Raw genomic sequence first — 19149 nt, forward strand, 5'->3', positions numbered from 1 at the left:
TCCCTGTATACTATGTACTTACACATAGATATGTAGTATTTACGTGAAAATAAATGTTTACAAGTACAGACGTCTAGTTAAAATTTGAATTCCAGATAACGGAGTCTTTTAGTTTAAGTGTGTCCCATGTAACATTCGGGAACATATTTATATTGTGACTTATCTGAAGTCAGAACTTTTCCCTCCGTTTCTCGGCTTGCACAGAGCTCCTCTAAGGCTCAAAGGCGCTTGGCCCCTTTAAGGCGCTAGCTCGGACTCCCCGCCCCACAATGCCGCGCGACCGCTCGAGGCTCCCATTGGCTGCAGCGCGCTTCCGCCTCTGTACTTCCGGCCGCGGCCCGCGGCGGTTGCGGGCCGTACCTCAGAGCGGGCCTGGCCCGGGCTGGCCGTGGCCATGAACTTCTCCGAGTCCTTCAAGCTCTCGGGCCTGCTCTGTAGGTTCTCCCCGGACGGCAAGTACCTGGTGAGCCGCGGCGCGCGGGGAGGAACCCAAGTGTGGGCGCGTGACCTGGGCAGGGGCCCCGGGGCGGGAAGAAGGGGGGCCCCCCCCCCGAGGCGGGCGGCCGGGAAGGGGGACGTGGGGGTGGGGCGGACGGAGGGGTTTCGGGCCGGACGAGGGAGAATGTGCTAGATGATCAGGGAAGGGAAACCCGAAGCGGAAGAGGGACCCAGGCCGGGTTAGGGGGACCCTGGCAGGTGACCGGGGTGGGGAAGGGGGTCGTGGTGGCCCGGGCGGGGGGCGGGGTGGGGTGCCGGCCTCCCAGTTTCCCGTCATCACAGCTGGGTAAGCTGACGCTGCTTTCGCACATGTGAGGGCACAGGGGACGCCAACTCATTGTCGCTACGTGTTTTCCCTCCTTCATGATCTCCGCCGCCTCTCCTCTTCCGTCACAAGCCATGATTTAAATAACTGGCTTACAGCCCCAAGGTTGGATACCAGCTGTCCATTCTATGGCGGACAGGATTGTGTTCAAGTTACTGTTACTTAGGTTTCAAGATAACACCAGTATGACCGTTGTGCGTTCTCAGAAGGCAGACGCTTGACATAAGGAAACCATCAGGGAAAACTGACTGTCGTTCCATGTCAGTCGGGTAGCAGAAGGACTTGCACTAAGTCTGGTGACCTGAGTTTCATCAGCAGGACCCACGGGACAGAAGGAGAGAACTGACTTCCTGCATGTCCTCTGGCCTCCCCGTAAACCACAGCTAGTGCACAGCCCTTCATATACACAAATGTACCCACCCAGGACATCTTAACAAGCTTCCTGTTGCTTACCATCCTCTTTTAAATGGCAGATACCTTTTTATTACTATTATTTTCAAGACATTATTTCTCTGTGTAGCCCTGCCTACCCAGGAACTCCTCTGTAGACCAGGCTGGCCTTGAACTCAGAGATCTGCCCCCTTCTGTCTCCTGAGTGCTGGGATTAAAGGGGAGTGCCACTACCACCTGTACAGGAATGTTAATTCAGAACATGGCTGTTGCAGCAAGAGATCACATCCAAAGATCTAGGTCTGTGTGATCGGCTGGAATACAAACATGCCTTTAATCCAGGAGACAGAGGCAAACAGATCTGAGTTCAAGGCCAGCCTGGTATAGAGCACGTATCAGGTAAAGAAAAGCTTAGGTCCTGGCATAGTGGTACACGCCTTTAATGCCAAATGAAAGTAAAGATAGTTTGTACAAGGAAGCACCCATGTTTGAAAGTGATGTCTAACCGGGTGTGGTGGCGCACACCTTTAATCCCAGCATTCGGGAGGCAGAGGCAGGTGGATCGTTGTGAGTTCAAGACCAACCTGGTCTACAAAGCGAGTCCAGGATAGCCAAGGCTAACATGGAGAGACTCTGTCTTGGGGGAAAAACAAACAAACAAAAAACCGAAAGTGATGTCTAATTGAGTGGCAGAAAAGGTGACGAATCAGAAGGATTGACAGAATAGCACACACCCAACTCTCAGGAGAGAGGAAAGGGAAGCTACTTAAGAGGCAGTTTTTACAGAGAGAGGAGGCAGTTTTTAACAGGACAGTAATAGAGAGATGGGTTGCAGAGAGAGAACTCAGGTGAAGACAGAACAGGCCTGAAAATAAGAAGCCAGAAGATGAGAGGAGACTGCTAAGTTAGTTTGAGGCCAAGAAGAGCAGTTCTGGGCCAAGAGAGAAGCCTGATTAAATCAGTCAGCAGGGAGAGGCGTTTGAGTCAGATCAGCTGAGTTGAACCCGCCAGCCCAGAGCTCAGAACAAGCAAGGGTGAGCTTACTAAGCAGGGAGTCTCAGGCCGAAAACATTCTGGGCCTAGGTGAGCAGAAGGAGGCAGTGAGCCTCCCAGGTACCAACTGAGCCAGGAGAACCAAAGGCCCCACTGCACCATGGTCATGATTCCTCATTCACACCGCCACTGCCGCCGCTACCGCCACCATGTTCCTCCCCCCTTATGTATTGCTCTAAGTCAGGTCAGGGTGGGTAGCTCAGCAGGTAAAGACGCTGCTATGCAGATTTGACAGCTCTGCTCCAGCTCTAGAATCATGTAAAAGTAGGAGGAGACCCCACACAACACACGACACACCCCAACATGTTCTGCCTTTGTCCACACGCTTCCACAGATTAGGGTTGGGTTTTTCTTTTGTTTTTTGACACAGAGATTCTCTGTGTAGCCCTGGCTGTCCTGGATTCTCTGTAGACCAGGCTAGCCTTGAACTCAGAGATTCACTTGCCTCTGCCTCCTGAGTGCAAAGTTAAAGATGTGCAGCACCACCACCATCCAGCTGATTGGGGTTGCTTTACTGTTCTGAAAGTTTTAGTGAACAGAGAGATTGCACTGGTTACTGATATTTGTGTTGCCACTCATCAGAACATTGTAGAACTTTTGATAATTGTTTCTTGCGAGTTTGCCCTAAATACTGGGCAGAGCATGCCCATGTTTCCAGGTTCAGTGTCTTCAGTGGTTCATAAGGGATCCAGTGTAACTGGTCACAGTTCACAAAACTCTAATGTGGAAAACAAGTCTTATGATAGGCCTGTGTTAGGCCTGTGATAGACCTGTGATAAGTCTGTGTTAGGCCTGTGATAGACCTGTGATAAGTCTGTGGTAGGCCTGTGATAGACCTGTGATAAGTCTGTGGTAGGCCTGTGATAGGTCTGTGGTAATTCTGTGATAGGTCTGTGATAATTCTGTGGTAGGCTTGTGATAGGCCTGTGGTAGGCCTGTGGTAGGCCTGTGGTAGGTCTGTGGTAGGCCTGTGGTAGGTCTATGATAGGCCTGTGGTAGGTCTGTGGTAGGCCTGTGATAGGCCTGTGGTAGGTCTGTGAAAGGCCTGTGGTAGGTCTGTGAAAGGCCTGTGATAGGCTTATGATAGGCATGTGGTAGGTCCTTGTTCTAAACTGCACTTAGTCCTCATGCTCTCTTTTTCATAGATGACAAATGTGGCTTCCTTTTCTTTAAAAAAAAAAAAAGTCTGTGCATGCACCACATGCATGTGTGGTTGTGTTATGCGTGACTGTGCCACAGCACATGTGGAGGGCAGAGGACAGCCGCATGCATTATCCCTCACTTTGAGGCAGGGCTCTGGCTCTCCACTGTACACAACACACTAGTCAGCCCACACGCTCCGGTCTCTGTCTCCCTGACCACAGGAACTGGGATTATAAACAAGTTCACCCAGGGTTATATAGCTTCTGGGAATCCAAACCTGCTTTTGAGACAAGTGCAAGTTCTTGGCTTTTAGACTCTAGTATAATATACAAAGCCTGGCACAGACTCAGAGAGTCAATTGACACGTCCCTAGTGTGGTGATTATAGGTCTGCCCCTCACATCCAAACAGGAAAAAAGAAAAAAGGAAAAAAAAAAAGGAAAAAAATATATATCTTACTGAGGCAGAGTTCCTCTGTGTAGCCCTGGCTCCCCTACTTACTCTGTAGAGCAGGATAGCCTTGAACTCAGAGATCCACCTACCTCTGCCTTCTATGTGGTGGGACTAAAGGTGTGCTCTACTACCGCTTGGCTGGTAATTTCCAACTTTCTCTTTTTCTAGTCATTTTGGAATGAACTCTAGTTATTGGTCCACATGAAGGTAAATAGATGTGAAAAGTGAGATAGGAGGGAAGAAGATGGCCACTGAGGCAAGGCATCACTGTTGTTCTCAGAGTTCCCTCCTGGACAGGAGATACCCTTAAGCGCTCTCTGCCTCTTTTCTAGGCTTCCTGTGTGCAGTACCGCTTAGTGGTCCGGGATGTGAAGACCCTTCAGATCCTTCAGTTGTACACATGCCTGGACCAGATCCAGCACATAGAGTGGTCAGCCGACTCCCTCTTCATCCTGTGTGCCATGTACAGACGGGGCATTGTGCAGGTGTGTGCTACTTACAGATGTGTGCCATGTACAGACGGGGCATTGTGCAGTTGTGTGCCACTTACAGATGTGTGCCATGTACAGACGGGGCATTGTGCAGGTGTGTGCCACTTACAGATGTGGTGTGTGTAGGCAGACAGGCCACTTGTAAGTAGGACTCCTGTAGGTATGCCCCATGTGTGGATGGGTGTCTGCACTCGTGAGGCATGTGTGCTGCTCTGCAGCTGTGACCGTAGTGGAGTTAGGGTTAGAAAACCTTCCAGGGATGTAGCTGGGAAGGAGGGGGCCAGTTTGTATCCTTTTTTCAGGTTTGGGGGTGGAAAATGTGATGAAACTCAATGTTGCTGCTGCTTTTTTTTTTTTTTAATGTGCATTGGTTGTCTGCGCGCGCGCGCGCGTGTGTGTGTGTGTGTGTGTGTGTGTGTGTGTGTGTGTGTGTGTGTGTATGTGTGTCAGATCTTGGAGTTACAGTTGTGAGCTGCCATCTGGGCGTGTAGAATTGAATCTGGTCCTCTGGAAGAGCAGTCAGCTCCCAAAGTTGCTTTCTTTAAAAAATGTAATGTTCTCTAATAGTTTAATCCAAATACTTTGATGTATGTGGGGCACCAAATGTTTTCAGTCTTTGAGCATGTTTTTCAGAGAGGGAGGTATTTGCCAATGGCAACAGAGCCACTTGGACACGGTGTTTTAGGGAGGGCTAGAAGGCAGGGTTGCAGGGTTCACACAGCCTAACAAAATGAGGCCAGGATGGGGTATAATAAAGTCGCCAAGAAGTGAGGCCTGCTGTCCCTGGATGACCTGAGGTAACACGGTCCTGTCCTCTCCCCCACAGAGGCTTCCTGGGTGGTGCAACTGGTTTGCAATCCTGTGTTTCTTTTGTGAATCAAGGTCTGGTCACTGGAGCAGCCGGAATGGCACTGCAAAATCGACGAGGGCTCAGCAGGGCTGGTTGCTTCCTGTTGGAGTCCGGATGGCCGCCACATTCTGAATACAACCGAATTCCACGTAAGCTGCCCAGACGTGGCCCGTCCTGTCCTCTGTGCCTCGAACAGCCTGGGAAAGGGAATGCCCGGGCTCTGAAGAAGTATGAGAGTCAGAGCTTGCCGGGCAGGGTGGCGCACGCCTGTAATCCCAGCACTTGGGAGGCAGCGGCAGACGGATCACTGTGAGTTCAAGACCAGCCTGGTCTACAAAGTGAGTCCAGGGCAGCCAAGGCTACACAGAGAGACCCTGTCTCAAAACAAAACAAAACAAAACAAAAAGCAAAAAAGGGGGTTGGCAAAGGCTGGAGAGACGGCTCAGAGGTTAAGAGGACTGGCTGTTGTTCCAAGAGGTCCTGAGTTCAATTCCCAGCAACCACACTGTGGCTCACAACCATCTAGAATGAGCTCTGGTGCCCTCTTCTGGTGTGCAGGCACACATGCACATAGAACACTGTATACATAATAAATATTTGTTTTAAAGGAGGGAGGGTGTGGCAAGATGGCTCAGTGGCTGGAAGCTCTTGTCACCAAGCCTGACTGCCTGAGTTGGACCCTGTGAGTGCTCATGGTAGAGGGAGAGGAGCAGCTGTGACAGTTGTCCTCTTGACTGCACACCTCCCCACCCCAGACCTGCGTAAGCAACGAAAGTCACGTCATCTTGTGAGGAGGCAGGGCCAGCATCTCTGCCTTGGTTAGACTAACATCTTATCTTAGACAGACACGTGGCTTGGGCTTTTTAGAGGCTCATTTGAGTGTTTTCTAGATAGCTCTGGCCAAAAGTCTTGATGCTTAGAGCTCTGCCAGCCATAGACCAGAGGCCAGAGACTAGAGGCCAGAGGCCAGAGACTAGAGACCAGAGGCCAGAGACTAGAAGCCAGAGGCCAGAGACTAGAGGCCAGAGACTAGAGACCAGAGGCCAGAGACTAGAAGCCAGAGGCCAGAGACTAGAGGCCAGAGACTAGAGACCAGAGGCCAGAGACTAGAGGCCAGAGGCCAGAGACTAGAGGCCAGAGGCCAGAGACTAGAAGCCAGAGGCCAGAGGCCAGAGACTAGAGGCCAGAGGCCAGAGACTAGAAGCCAGAGGCCAGAGACTAGAGGCCAGAGAACAGCCTCCAGATCTCACGGACTTGGGCTCAGACCTTCAGTTAATGGCCCAAAGGAAAAGTTACCGTCTTCAGTGTTTATGATCTGTCTTTAGTGTAGCTGTCCTCAGCACCTGTTCCACACACTGACATGGGAAAGAACATGAGTGTGAGTAAACTACAGAGCGCCTCTGACTGACGCCGCTAACCTAACTACTTCATAGCATAGCCAGGGGCACCCTGAGGAAGCCACTGAAAAGTGTCCCACTTTTTTGTTGTATTGAGACAGGGTCTCACTTTGTATTCCTGGCTGGCCAGGAACTCACCATGGAGACCAGGCTGGCCTCAGACTCTCGCGAGATCTGCCTGCCTCAGCTTCTTGACAGCTGAGAGTAAAACTTTATTCTACCATGCCCTATCTTACCTTTTAAGTTGTAGCTTTTTAAAAGTCCCACAGACTTCAGTCACCACCAGCCATGATTGGTGACCAGGAGGTGACCCTGTAGGCATGACAGACTTGTAGAGTGGACACATAACTGAGAGTCATACTTATTTCTGCTCAGGACAGTTAGATCACTGGTTACCCTGCTGGAGTCAGGATGTCCGTATGCGGGTCCTGCAGGATGAAGGGAGGCCTGCCCCATAGACAATAAGGAGAGGGTTGAATCGTATTGCTGGTGCCTGGGCCGTGTAAGACCCTCACTACACACTTCACAGAGCATCGCCAGGCCTTGATAGCCTGCTGGTCTCTAGAGGGCACCTTTGGCTCATTGCACAGTGGCCATCCTCTGTAGTCCCTATGACCCTGGTGGTTGGCAGCAGCTCCCAGGTTACCTAAATCTACCTGCACATTGCCCCTCCTGGCCGGCATGGCTGCTCCTCACAGTCCTGGTAAGGAAAGGCTCTGGAGCATACTCAGCTTCCATTCTGCCATGGGGTGTCTGGGTCCTGGAGAGCCCTCCTGTGGCTATGGGGGCCCCTCCTGTGGCTGTGGGGGCCCCTCCTGTGGCTGTGGGGGCCCTCCTGTGGCTATGGGGGACCCTCCTGTGGCTGGTGGAGGCCCTCCTGTGGCTGTGGGGGCCCTCCTATGGCTGGTGGGGGCCCTCCTGTGGCTGTGAGGGCCCTCCTGTGGCTGTGAGGGCCCCTCCTGTGGCTGTGGGGGCCCCTCCTGTGGCTGTGGGGGCCCTCCTGTAGCTGTGGGGACCCTCCTGTGGCTGTGGGGGCCCCTCCTGTGGCTGTGGCCTTTCTCAGTTTCTCTCCTTGGCCAGTGCAGATGAATGTCTTCAGCTTCCCAAGGGTTTGCAAGGGCTGCCAATCCAGGAATACTGAAGTGACGACAGTACATTGTGCATTTTGGAAATGTTGGATGTGTGCTCCCATATGTGAGCTTACATGCTGTTGGTGTTGACTGTCCTCCTCAATTCATCTCCACCTTTTTTCCCCCCTTGAGACAGTGTTTCTCTGTGTAGCCATGGCTGTCCTGGACTCCCTTTGTAGACCAGGCTCTGCCTCCTGAGTGTGGGATTAAAGGCATGTGCCACCACACCTGGCTCCAGTTCTGCTAGTTTAGCTATCCACCCATCTTGCCCGACTCTATCTCGCACATGCTGGGATTATAAACGGGCCACATACGCACCTAGCATCTGCAGGGGTGCTAGGGTCCCAAACTCCACTCCTCCCTTGAACAGTAAGGCTTTTCCCCTGAGCATCTCCCCAGCCCTACACTGTGGTGTCAGCTCTCGCCTCTCTGCTGATGTGAGCGGCTCGTGCTCTCATGGCTGCTGTGCAGGTTTACTAAGTTAGACTTCATGTAAATGTACAGTGCGGGTCCGTCGTCATCTTTCTCGGCTTTAAGAATCTTTCTGAAGATGGGAGGCATCCTAATTCCTTTCTCTCTTCTGTTCTCCCTGGCAGCTGCGGATAACCGTCTGGTCCCTATGCACAAAATCTGTATCTTACATCAAGTATCCCAAAGCCTGTCAGCAGGGTGAGTCTGCCCCTCACACAACTGTCTGGGAGTGTGACCCTACTGTAATGGACAGCAGAGAGAAGCAGCGGTGGCAGCACAGCCCTCCCAGCCCCCTCCCAGCTCCTGGCTCTCAGCGCCCCTCCCAGGGCCCTCCCAGCACCCCTCCCAGCTCCTGGCTCTCAGCGCCCCTCCCAGCGCCCCTCCCAGTCCCCTCCCAGCCCCCCTCCCAGGGCTGTCCCAGTTCCTGCCTCCATGCTGCTTCCTAGACAGCAGGATGCATCCGACGCTCCCTCCATTCACACAGGACACTCAGCTCCCCCACTAGAGTTTAGCAGGACTTGGTCTGGCGCCTAGCTATCAGCCTCACTTCACTATTTTTTAAAGATTTATTTGTGCGTGCGTGCATGTGGGTGGTATAGGGAATATGAATGCACATTGCGGTCACTTCTTGGGTGACTGACGCGTGAGCTGCTTGTCTTGGGTGCCGAGGACCAGCCTTCTGAAAAGCAGGGCAAGTGTTTAACCACTGAACCATCTCCAGTTCAGTTTGATAGCTCTTGTGTTAGAAGCCCCTCCGCTGGGTAGAGAGCATGGGATGGTGGGCAGGCATGGGGCCCTGCCCTTGAACCCAGAGACTGCGTACAGAAGAGGGAGTGGGGCAGCTTGGCCGTGTGACTGTTTGCTGTGTCGCCATCAGCAGCTGTGGAGCACACTGGCCTGGAATGCACTGTAGGCTTGCTTTGACTCCGTGTCTTAAGTGCTGCTGTATCTGAGAAGAGCCTGGCTCTGGTGGAGGTGGGCCTCAGTCCTGATGGTTGGGATGTGCTGTCATTCATGAAGCAGCAACCTTGGAAGCCACAGGCTTTTTACATTGATGCAGGACTGGAACACGTGCTTGATGTTTTTCAGTAACATAGTTCTGAATATTTAGCTTAGCTTTAATTATTTGAAACAACAAGCTCAAAGGATGGCTCAGCAGCTAAGAGCACTGGCTGCTCTTCCAAAGGTTCTGAGTTCAATTCCGAGAAACCACATGGTGGCTCACAACCATCTGTAATGAGATCTGGTGTTTTTTTCTTGTGTGCAGGTGTACACGCAGGCGGAACATTATCTATATAACAAATAATCTTTTTTTTAATGGACAAGTTCAGGGCTGGGGAGATGGCTCAAAGGTTAAGACTGTCTGCTCTTCCAGAGGGAGGTCCTGAGTTCAATTCCCAGCAACCGCACGATGGCTCATATCCATCTAGAGTGAGGTCTGGTGCCTTCTAGCGTGCAGGGGAACAGGCAGGTTAAAAAACACTGTATACATAATAAACAAATAATCTTTTTTTAAAAAATGGACAAGCTCAAAAGATGGCTCAGCAGCTAAGAGCACATACTGCTCTTCCAGAGGACACTAATTCAGTTTGCACCCATGTCAGGTGGCTCACAGCTGCTTAGAACTTGAGCTCTGGGGGAAGGGGACTCCTGCGCACACCTATACACAGACACACACAGGCATACACTAGTTAAAAAATAACAATAATAAGCCAGGCATGGTGGTGCACAGCTACAATCCCAGCACTCGGGAGACGGAGGCAGGAAGAGCTCTGTGAGATTGAGGCCAGCCTGGTTTACAGAGGGAGTCCAGGAGGCTACATAGAAACCCTGTCTTGAAAAAAACAAAACATAAATAAATAAATATGTAAAACCAAAAAGAAATGTAGTAACAGAGCACAGAGCTGGCTCAGTGTATACAGTGCTTGCTGTGTAAGCACGAGGACATGAGTTCAAGTCCCCAGACCCACAGAGGGCGGGCGGGCCACAAGTCTGTGATCCCAGCACTCCTACATCAAGGTGGGGGGTGGAGACTGAGAATTCCAGAAGCTTGTAGGCCAGCTAGCCTGGCATGTGCAGTTACAAACAAAAGATCTGTCTCCAACGCGGTGTCTAGGGAGTGCAGACACCCAAGGCTGTCCTCTAACCTCATACATACGTGTGCCTGGATCCACACACATGTACCACCACACACACAAATACGCAACAGCAAGCTGGCTTGTAACCAAGTGTCTCCTGCAGTTTCCTAGTTTCCTGCTAGGCCCTACCTTCATTAAGTGACATCTGTGACTCAAGAATGTGGTACCTGGGTTTCAGTCAGGGCCCCTGCAGAGCAGTCTGTGTACAGTCACCCACCTGCAGGACGGATGAGGCCTCTGCTTGTCAGGTGCCCATGTGGCAGTTCTCGCTCACCAGAAGGACCACAGTGCTCCACATTTGGGGCTCCCCCTTCTCTGGTTGGCTCTTCCCCTCACCCTTTTTAAAGTCGCTGCCGTGCTTTGGTGGTTTCTACACTCTGGTTCCAGTTTACCCTCTCTTTCCACAGGAGTAACCTTCACCAGGGACGGCCGCTACCTGGCCTTGGCAGAGCGGCGAGACTGCAGGGACTACGTGAGCATCTTCGTGTGTAGTGACTGGCAGCTCCTCCGGGTAGGGCCATCCTCTCCTGCTGGCTGGGGAAGGGGGTGGAACCAATGTTCCTCATGATCCCAGGGGCCTTTGCAGCACACACACACACACACCCCATGTCGATAGAATGATGGGGTTTCCATGGCCAGAGGGCAGGGGTACTGTGTGTGTCTTCAAGCAGTGTACACTCAGTGTGATTCAGACCTCATGGGTTGGCAGGGACTTTGAACCCTCTTATCTGCATAAGGGAGTAGCTCACTGGGAAGAATGAGTTGGCCCTGGGCAAATGCCTCAGGAGCTGACACTCGTCATCCATGCCACGAGCACATTTCAGTGTCAGTGCTGGAGAAACATTTGAGGGTGTTGTGAGATGCAAGAGGGGCAGGGGCATCTGGGCCTCAGCATCGGGATGGCGGGGTGTGGGCCTTGCCCAGTGTGGTTGGCACGGACACGGTGTGCACAGGGACAGTGCAGTGCTGTCTGTTGCTGCATGTAAAGTGACACGTGAGCCAAGAACATGTTATGAGATAAATGCACCTGTCTAAGCAATGCTTTCAAATGTCATGCCTTTTTCTCACCGGGAAGCACTTTGACACAGACACGCAGGACCTCACAGGGATCGAGTGGGCCCCGAACGGCTGTGTGTTGGCAGCGTGGGACACCTGCTTGGAGGTATAGCACATGGCCAGCAGCACATTGTTTTCAAGAGCGTTCACCTGCAGGTACCTTGTGTGCTCCTAGTGCAGTGAGCTGCTGGGTGCTGAAGCCCTGCACTCAGGCCTGTGACATGTCTGCATGTCTCCTCTGCAGTACAAGGTCCTGCTGTACTCCTTGGACGGCCGCCTGCTGTCAGCATACTGTGCCTATGAGTGGTCCCTGGGCGTCAAGTCTGTGGCTTGGAGTCCCAGCAGTCAGTTCCTGGCCGTTGGAAGCTACGATGGAAAGGTGGGAAGTGGCTGAGGGCGCAGGCCAGCCCCATGAGCTCAGGACGCTGCTGCTCCATGAGCAGCCTGATGTCATTCCCATGGTTCCTTCCCCAGGTGCGCCTCCTTAACCACGTGACCTGGAAGATGATCACTGAATTTGGGCATCCTGCAGCCATTAATAGTCCCAAGACAGTAAGTCTTACACATCTTCACTGAAGATGACCTTCAGTTGCTGTGATGTCCTCCCTGTTCCTGCATCTTCTCTCACACACACACACACACACACACACACACACACACACACACACACACACACACTCCTTTGTCAGGGCCTGTGTGGTCCAGGCTCCTCTGAGGACTGTGCCGCTGCCCTCTGCATATCCCTGCTGTTTGCCAAGGCAACTGGGGAGTCCTGAGCATCTGCCATCCTGCCAGGCCCTGTGCTCTGGGCTTCACCGGAGCAGAGTAGACAGGCAAGTGGGAAAGGCCAGGAGAGCTGGTCTGTAAGGACCTCGGGTAGAGTAGTCCAGGTCCAGGGGCCAGAAAGTGCTGGAGTTGAAGGAATATCCTGTAGCTCTGTCATCTGTCAGTGGCCAGGACTGAGGACAGGTTTCTGCTTCCCGTGGGCAAGGAAGGGCCAGGGCTCGGCTCGCTGCCTCAGAGCCCGTGTCAGCAGAGCCCTATAGGAAGAAGGGGCGGGGTGCAGACTGCGCTGTGGTTGGGGTGCTCTTCCATAGCAGCGGTTGAGGTTGGCCGGAGCACAGGTGAGAGATGGCAGAGTGCAAGGCTGGCCGCTCAGGCTGCCAAGATCTGCCTGTGGTTCGTGCATCTAAATGTCTTCACCGTGCGTACTATGGTGGTTTCCCCACCTGGGAGTGTGGTGTACCCCTCTAACCTAGGCCATGGATGGGTCAGTTTCAAGGAGGAGGGGTCTACTTTGGCTCCTAATCTCTGAGGTTTCAGTCCTAGGCCCCTCACCTTTTACTCTGTGTTGTGCAGAGGCAGCACATCGTGGTAGGGAGCTCATGGCAGAGCAGAGCTGATCTTACAGGGGTCAGGGAGCAGAGAGGAAGGACAGGTAAAGTCCCAATATGGCTCTCAAAAACACCTCCAGTGAACTGCCTTCCCCCACAAACTGTTTAAAGTTACCACCAGTCTCCAAGAGTGCCACAAGCAGGCTGCCAAGTCGGCCGGGCCAGGCTGTTGCTACTCCCACAGCCTTGCTTGCCACCCATTAGTCTTCACTATTTGAAAGTGCACGCACAGTCCACTTCTGTATAGCTGTGACGTGGGCCACCATGTAAACACAGCCATGTAGTCAGTGTCCATCTCCAAAGGACAGCCTGGCCAGCAGGACTGAGGTGGCAGCTGAGCTGCTTCACTGCAAAGGGCCATATTGGCTGCTTCTCTTCCTGGGACTCCATTCCTGGCACTTACGTCCAGCCAACTTTCCTTGGGCTCCCTGGCTCTTGTCACAAACTGGTTAGCAACCAGCCACATCATGTTTTTCAGGTTGTATATAAGGAAGCTGAGAAGATCCCACAGCTGGGGTTGGGCCACCTGTCCTTCCCACCACCTCGAGCAATGGCTGGTGCCCTCTCTACATCAGAGAGCAAATGTAAGCAGCAGAGGGCTGTGCCTTCCGTGGGAGAAAGCTTGTTCTGTCCTCTACCCAGGGGAATCTCGGGTGCTGTGTGTTTGATGGGGAGACTCTGAGATGGTGTCTCAATCCTCCTGCAGCACAGCGACCACGGTGTTCACCTGTGAAACCTACCTCTCCTGCACTCACTGCCCTGCAGCCCTGTGCCCTCATCCCATCTGTCACAGCAGCCTGAGTGAGCAGTTCGGGCGCTCCAAGGCATCCTTGTAGACACATGCAGAGAATGGACCTCACAGGGGTTGGGAGGTGGAGAGAACAGGAGCAGACACAGCGGTGGGTTAGCCTGTTCTGGAATAGGACCTTGAGCTCTGACTTCCTGCCCTGCAGGGAAGTGGACAGGGACCTCAGACTGAAAGTGTGAGGGGACATCAGCTGTGCAATACGAGTTCGGAGGGTTGTGGGCAGCCAGGCTTGAGGTGCCGCTCATTGGTTTGCATTCACATAACCGTCTTCTGCTGGTTGACAGCTGATTCCCATTTGGAAAGGGGTGGCCAGCCATCTGTGCCCCAGGATGCTAGAATTGGATACAGCTGCCAGGTGTTCCAGTAGCTGGGACTAGCTCAGAAAGCAGGACCTCAGCAAGCTTATGCCCTTCCCCTGGGGCTCCAGACTGCACTGTCTTATCCCCACTTGGGAGCCTGCAGGCAGTGGAAATGTCACCTGGGGATAGCCATCAGCTCTTTAAGCCCTCCAACCAAAAAACCTTCCCACACTTCCCTCTTGTCTGCTCTCCCCCCTCTTTAACCAGTGCCCTCATATGTCCTCTCTGTTGATGTTCCAGATGAGATTGCCTCTGGGCCAGTCTCCTTACAGACTCTGAAGCCGGTAGCTGACAGAGCGAACCCTAGGATGGGCATAGGGATGCTAGCTTTCAGCTCTGACAGCTACTTCCTGGCAACAAGAAACGGTCAGTGTCACACTTAGGGTCAGCTGCTCCCTCACCCATTGATGCCAATGCGTCGTGAATGGAGAGAGTAAGGTGGGCAGCTGTGTGCGGCTCTCCCTTGGCGGTCTGCACCACACTCCTTGCTAGTCAGCCCTGCCCTGGCCGCCTGCCTGCTCCCTCCTGCAGGCCTTCTCCCTGAAGAACAGGCGGCCAGCATTGCCCTCTATGGGCCGGGTTTGGGAGGCCTTCTGGTCCCTGAGAAGAGCCAGGGTTTGCTTGTAGAGGGCCACCCTGACACCTGTCCCCTCTCTCTGCTTCCTTGCAGACAATGTCCCCAACGCTGTCTGGGTCTGGGACATTGAGAAGCTGAAGCTGTTCGTGGTACTAGAGCACATGTGTGCGGTGCGCTCATTTCAGTGGGACCCTCAGCAGCCAAGGCTGGCCATCTGCACTGGAGGAAGCAAGGTGTACCTGTGGTCCCCCGCAGGCTGTGTGTCGGTGCAGGTACCAGGGGAAGGTGAGCATATCCCAGGGGACATGGTGGCTCAGTGTAGGCTGGCCTCAGACAGATTCATCTGCCTAAATCTACTGCCACGTGTCAGTGACACGCCCCCTCCACATCTTTAGGGAGCTTGCAGGACCTTGTCTGGTATGTGTGCCTGACTGGGAGCCTGCTGCCCTAAGTAAGCTTCATGGCTTCAGTGTTGGGCTCACCAGGCTTCTCACTTGCCCACAGGCTGCCCTCCCCACAGGCTCCTCACTCCCCCACTGGCTGCCCTCCCCACACATCCTGGATCCTAACCTGGCAACCTGTCCCTCTAGGTGACTTTCCAGTGCTTGGACTGTGCTGGCATTTAAGTGGGGATTCCCTGGCCCTCCTTAGTAAGGATCACTTCTGCCTCTGCTTCCTGGACACCAAGGAGGGTGTTGGCACAGCCTGTGGACAACGAGACGGCCATGCCCAGGACCTGAGTGGGAACAGAAGCATCAGGCCCTGCTGATGCCAACACAAGCACAGCTGCAGTCTCTCCAGATGGAGGGGTGGGATGTCCTGCCCAGTTTTCTGTAAATATGTATAAAATTGTAATGTAAAATAGGTATGCAGTAATCCATGGACAGTGGTGGTCCTTTTCTTCAAGGCCTGTCTTGGGAGGATGAAGAATCCTAAGGTAAAGACACAGCCTCCCTTATGCCTCTCCTGAGCCCTGCAGGATGAACTCAAGTGCTGTGAGGCCCAGAGCTTGCACCAGTCCCCATGTGGGCTGTAAATCCCACGACAGTTGGGCAGCCCTCTGGCCTTACAGGTCAGCTCTACAGCTTGGGTCTCTGTCTGGTAGAGTAGAAGTGCTCAGCCCACTCTGCATACATACCCTCATGTCTCTAGCAAGTGCCTGAAAACAGCCAGACCAGCATGCCAGGCTGGACTGCACTTGCCCATCTGAGTTTCTGTGAAGAGGATTACAGGCAGAGTCCACAGCCAGCAGAAGGTTCAGTCCCTCAGGCCTGGAGACAGTCTGTGGTTGGCATACCTGTCTTATGACAGTAACTTCAAAAAGGAGCAACTCCATTTGGTTTTAAATGTCTTTACTACAAGACCTCAAGGACAGGCTGAAGACCAGGCGCCTCTGAGGCCACCTCTGCTCTTGGGCAGGCCACGGCATTCTTCGTGCTCACATCCGTGCTGGTTCACTGAAAGCTGCAGTGTAAAGTGAAGGCGGCATCTACGGTGTACTGGGGCTGCAGCCACAGGGGCAAGCTGTGAGTGACTGCCGTGTCAAAGCTCAGCAGTGCTTGGTGGATCTCCAGGAGGCTCGGCTGTTTGTTTATACACATGCACTTTTTAAACCAAATCTATTCAGTCCCTTTTAAACAGAGACCGGATGATATGAACCCACCACCACAACTTCCTGAAGGAGCTAGGTTGTGTCATGAGACTGGCCTTTTCCGGGCCTAGGAGAATTATGTGTTAACACACCCTGGGTTAACTTACCAAGTGTGCTTTAGGTCAGGCTTACTCGAAGGGAGTGCCTGGCAGGCTGTCTTGGTGACTAGTCTGCTGCTGCTAGTGTATTTAGCTTTTTAGAAAATGGGCTGAACTTCAAAATACGTAACTTGACAGGGTGTTAACGCCCTGTAGTCAACAGTCTACACGGTTGAAGTGGGCGGGTACATTCTGCTCGGCATGCTGGAAGGGCAGGGCAGGAAGAACAAGCCCCGTGGACTCTGGAGACAACAATGTGACGCACAGGAGGAACACAGTTGCACGGCATGGCCAGGCTCTCCTTCATAGATCAGACCGCCGTGGTGGCCAATATCCTACTAAATATATATAATTCACTTCACTATTCTAATCAGATACAAAGGGACGATGCCTGTGTTCCCTCCAGCCACAGTGGGTGGCATGGGGGGCACCTGGAGTCCCCACCACCTTGGCTTCCTGGGACACGGCTGTCTAGAAGCCTATCTTGCCCCTGGTCATGGAGTAGCCCAGCTTGGCCTCGTTGTTGATGAAGGACATCAGCCCCACGTAGGTCTCGATGAGGAGTGGGCGCTCCAGGACCAGCACGTTGCTTGCCTGTCCCGGCAGTGGGCTCTCCTTCTGCGCTTTCTTGACAGCTTGGATTAGGAGAGCCTTGAAGCTTTCCAACTTTAAAGAGAAAATAAACGTGGAGTTTTAACCTCAAGGTAAGGCAACAGGACACCACTGCTCAACAAGTTCAAATCCTTCCAAACAGCACACACAGCCTGACATGCCTGATGACAGGCCGAGTTGTAAGTGCTGTGTCACCAAGTGATTCATCCTGCACAAACGTCAGGGTCAGATTTGTGCCAAGTCCAGTCTAGACAGCATCAGCCTCTCACTAACGATGCAACACCTGAAGACACATGCTCTGATGTGACACAAGGTACACTGAGCATGTGACCCTCTAAGCAGCACCATTACCACACACTGTACACAGTGGTGTGCTGTGGGCTAAGTAGCATCACAGAAAGGGACTTATGACGACTATGATGTCACCAGTGATTCTCAGCCCTACCAAAACCTGTCTGGAGTATGGTGCGTAAGCAATGTGCTCTGTGCTACTCAGGGCTCCCCGGCACCTCTCCAGGTCCTCACCTGCACCACCATCAGAGCCTCCCATGCTAACCCACCCAGTCCAGACTGAGCATCCTGCTGTGGCATGGGGTCTCCCTCTGCCCCCCCCTCTTTTTTTTTAAGATTGGTTTATTTATTATTATGTATACAATGCTCTGCCTGCATGTACACCTGCAGGCCAGAAGAGGGCACCAGATCTCATTATAGATGGTTGTGAGCCACCATGTGGTTGCTGGGAATTGAACTCATGACCTCTGAGCCATCTCTCCAGCCCCAGGCCCCCTCTTAAAGTTTCCCCATTGCTAGATAGTCACTGTGCTGCACTTTAAGTGCCTGTACGTGACAACAGCCTGGGATACGGCAGCCACTGCTGGGGCCAAGCACCTCGGGTCTGCTTACGTGGCACAGAGACGCTGTCTTCTCATCCATGCCAGCCATTGGGTGTTCTATGAAGGTGGCATAGGGCATGTTTGTAGACCACGGGTTCCATCTGTTGATGAAAGAAGGGCGGCTCTGCTTGTCCCACTGAATGCGAACCCCAAAGCCTTCTCGCCTGATGGAGGAGGGAGAAAGCCTTGCTTACCACAGGAGTACAACACACAGCCAGCACCAGGGAAGGCTGGGAAAGGTGGGATTTGGCCTAAGTGGGCTCCACTAGCCGCTCACTTACTTTCAAATGTCTTGGTGTTGCTAAGCCTCATTTTACAGCCTGTGAAACAAAGGTATACTGTTCAACCTGGCCAAATTGTGGGCGTTTGTCCTCGTTATTGAATGATGCTTAAGTTTGTACCCATTAGCTTCCTGGATTCCCTATTCAAATGATTCTTTTATAGCAAGACGACCAGCTCTTGAAAACTGGCTGTTGAACCACGACCAGAAGACTGAACACATACCCCGTGTGTCCCTCCTGCTCAGGTGTGGGAGTACTCCGCACTCAGCACAGCTCTTGACAGCATAGCTCTGCCTCCGCATAACCTAACAGGTTCTGCCAGCATCCCTTCCAAGGAGGTACTGGGCCGCCCTGAAGTCACCAGCTTCTATTGTAAGGTGCTCTCCACAGGTCCTTCAAGATGAGACCTTTAGCTCCCAAAAGACTGAAGGAAAACCCTGCTGTGTGGTGGGCCGGTGCACCTACTTGTTGAGCGACTTGGGAGGAAACTCGAATTCTCCACAGGAGATGGTGTCTACCGCGCTGAGCGCCACCCTGACCACCTGCTGGCACTGAAGGCTGATGAAGTCATATTTGCAGATGAGCAGGGACTGGTCAGTGACCAGCACCAGCCTCTCCTTCTCGTTGTTCCAGTGGTCTACCCTGGAGGGAAGAGGGACGCCTGTCATCAAGGCCCCCGCCCGCCCCGGCTCGGTGTCCCCATAGCCCCCACGCACTCGCGCCGGCTTACTCGGTCAGCAGCCACACCCCCTGGATCTCGCCGTCCTCCACGGGCCGAACCACGGCGCGGATCTCCTCCACCGCCTGCTCGATGGTGCCGGGCCGGAACACGAAGTACTCCTTGACACGGGCGCGGCGTGTAGGGTCGTGGACGCTCAGCGGCCACAGTGTCTGGCGCAGCGGCGTGCCCGCCCCCGGCCGGCCCGCGCCCGCGTCCTCGCTGGTCGCCAGCAGCGCCGTGGGGCTCGTGCCGGCCGAGTCCACCGTATCTCGCAGCTGCAGCATTGCGCCGCCACCCGCCGGCTCCACGGACACGGCCGCCGCCCCGGCGTCACCCCGGCCGCGCCCCGCCCTTCCCGGCC

General features: G+C 53.4%; 2 protein-coding genes across 2 annotated transcripts; one reads left to right on the plus strand and one right to left on the minus strand.

Annotated features, from left to right (window-relative positions):
* The first annotated feature begins 275 nt into the window (after positions 1–275).
* On the plus strand, positions 276–15408 carry WRAP73 (WD repeat containing, antisense to TP73). The gene is given in 13 exon segments (XM_084784681.1): positions 276–463; positions 4194–4346; positions 5235–5351; positions 8326–8398; positions 10746–10849; positions 11414–11500; positions 11639–11773; positions 11869–11946; positions 13267–13372; positions 14196–14321; positions 14626–14817; positions 15123–15256; positions 15258–15408. Coding segments are annotated over 13 exon segments (1389 nt in total). The 5' UTR covers positions 276–394; the 3' UTR covers positions 15273–15408.
* A 459-nt stretch (positions 15409–15867) lies between these two features.
* TPRG1L (tumor protein p63 regulated 1 like) lies at positions 15868–19148 on the minus strand. The gene is made up of 4 exons (XM_084784682.1): positions 18798–19148; positions 18533–18709; positions 17797–17950; positions 15868–16947 (listed from the first exon to the last, which is right to left on the minus strand). The coding sequence occupies exons 1-4, from the start codon at positions 19070–19072 to the stop codon at positions 16753–16755; spliced, it is 801 nt and encodes a 266-aa protein (XP_084640808.1). The 5' UTR covers positions 19073–19148; the 3' UTR covers positions 15868–16752.
* Between the last annotated feature and the right edge of the window lies 1 nt (position 19149).

The sequence above is a fragment of the Acomys minous genome (genome assembly GCF_964271855.1).
Source record: "Acomys minous genome assembly, chromosome: 6".
In the NCBI taxonomy this organism is placed as follows: Eukaryota; Metazoa; Chordata; class Mammalia; order Rodentia; family Muridae; genus Acomys; species Acomys minous.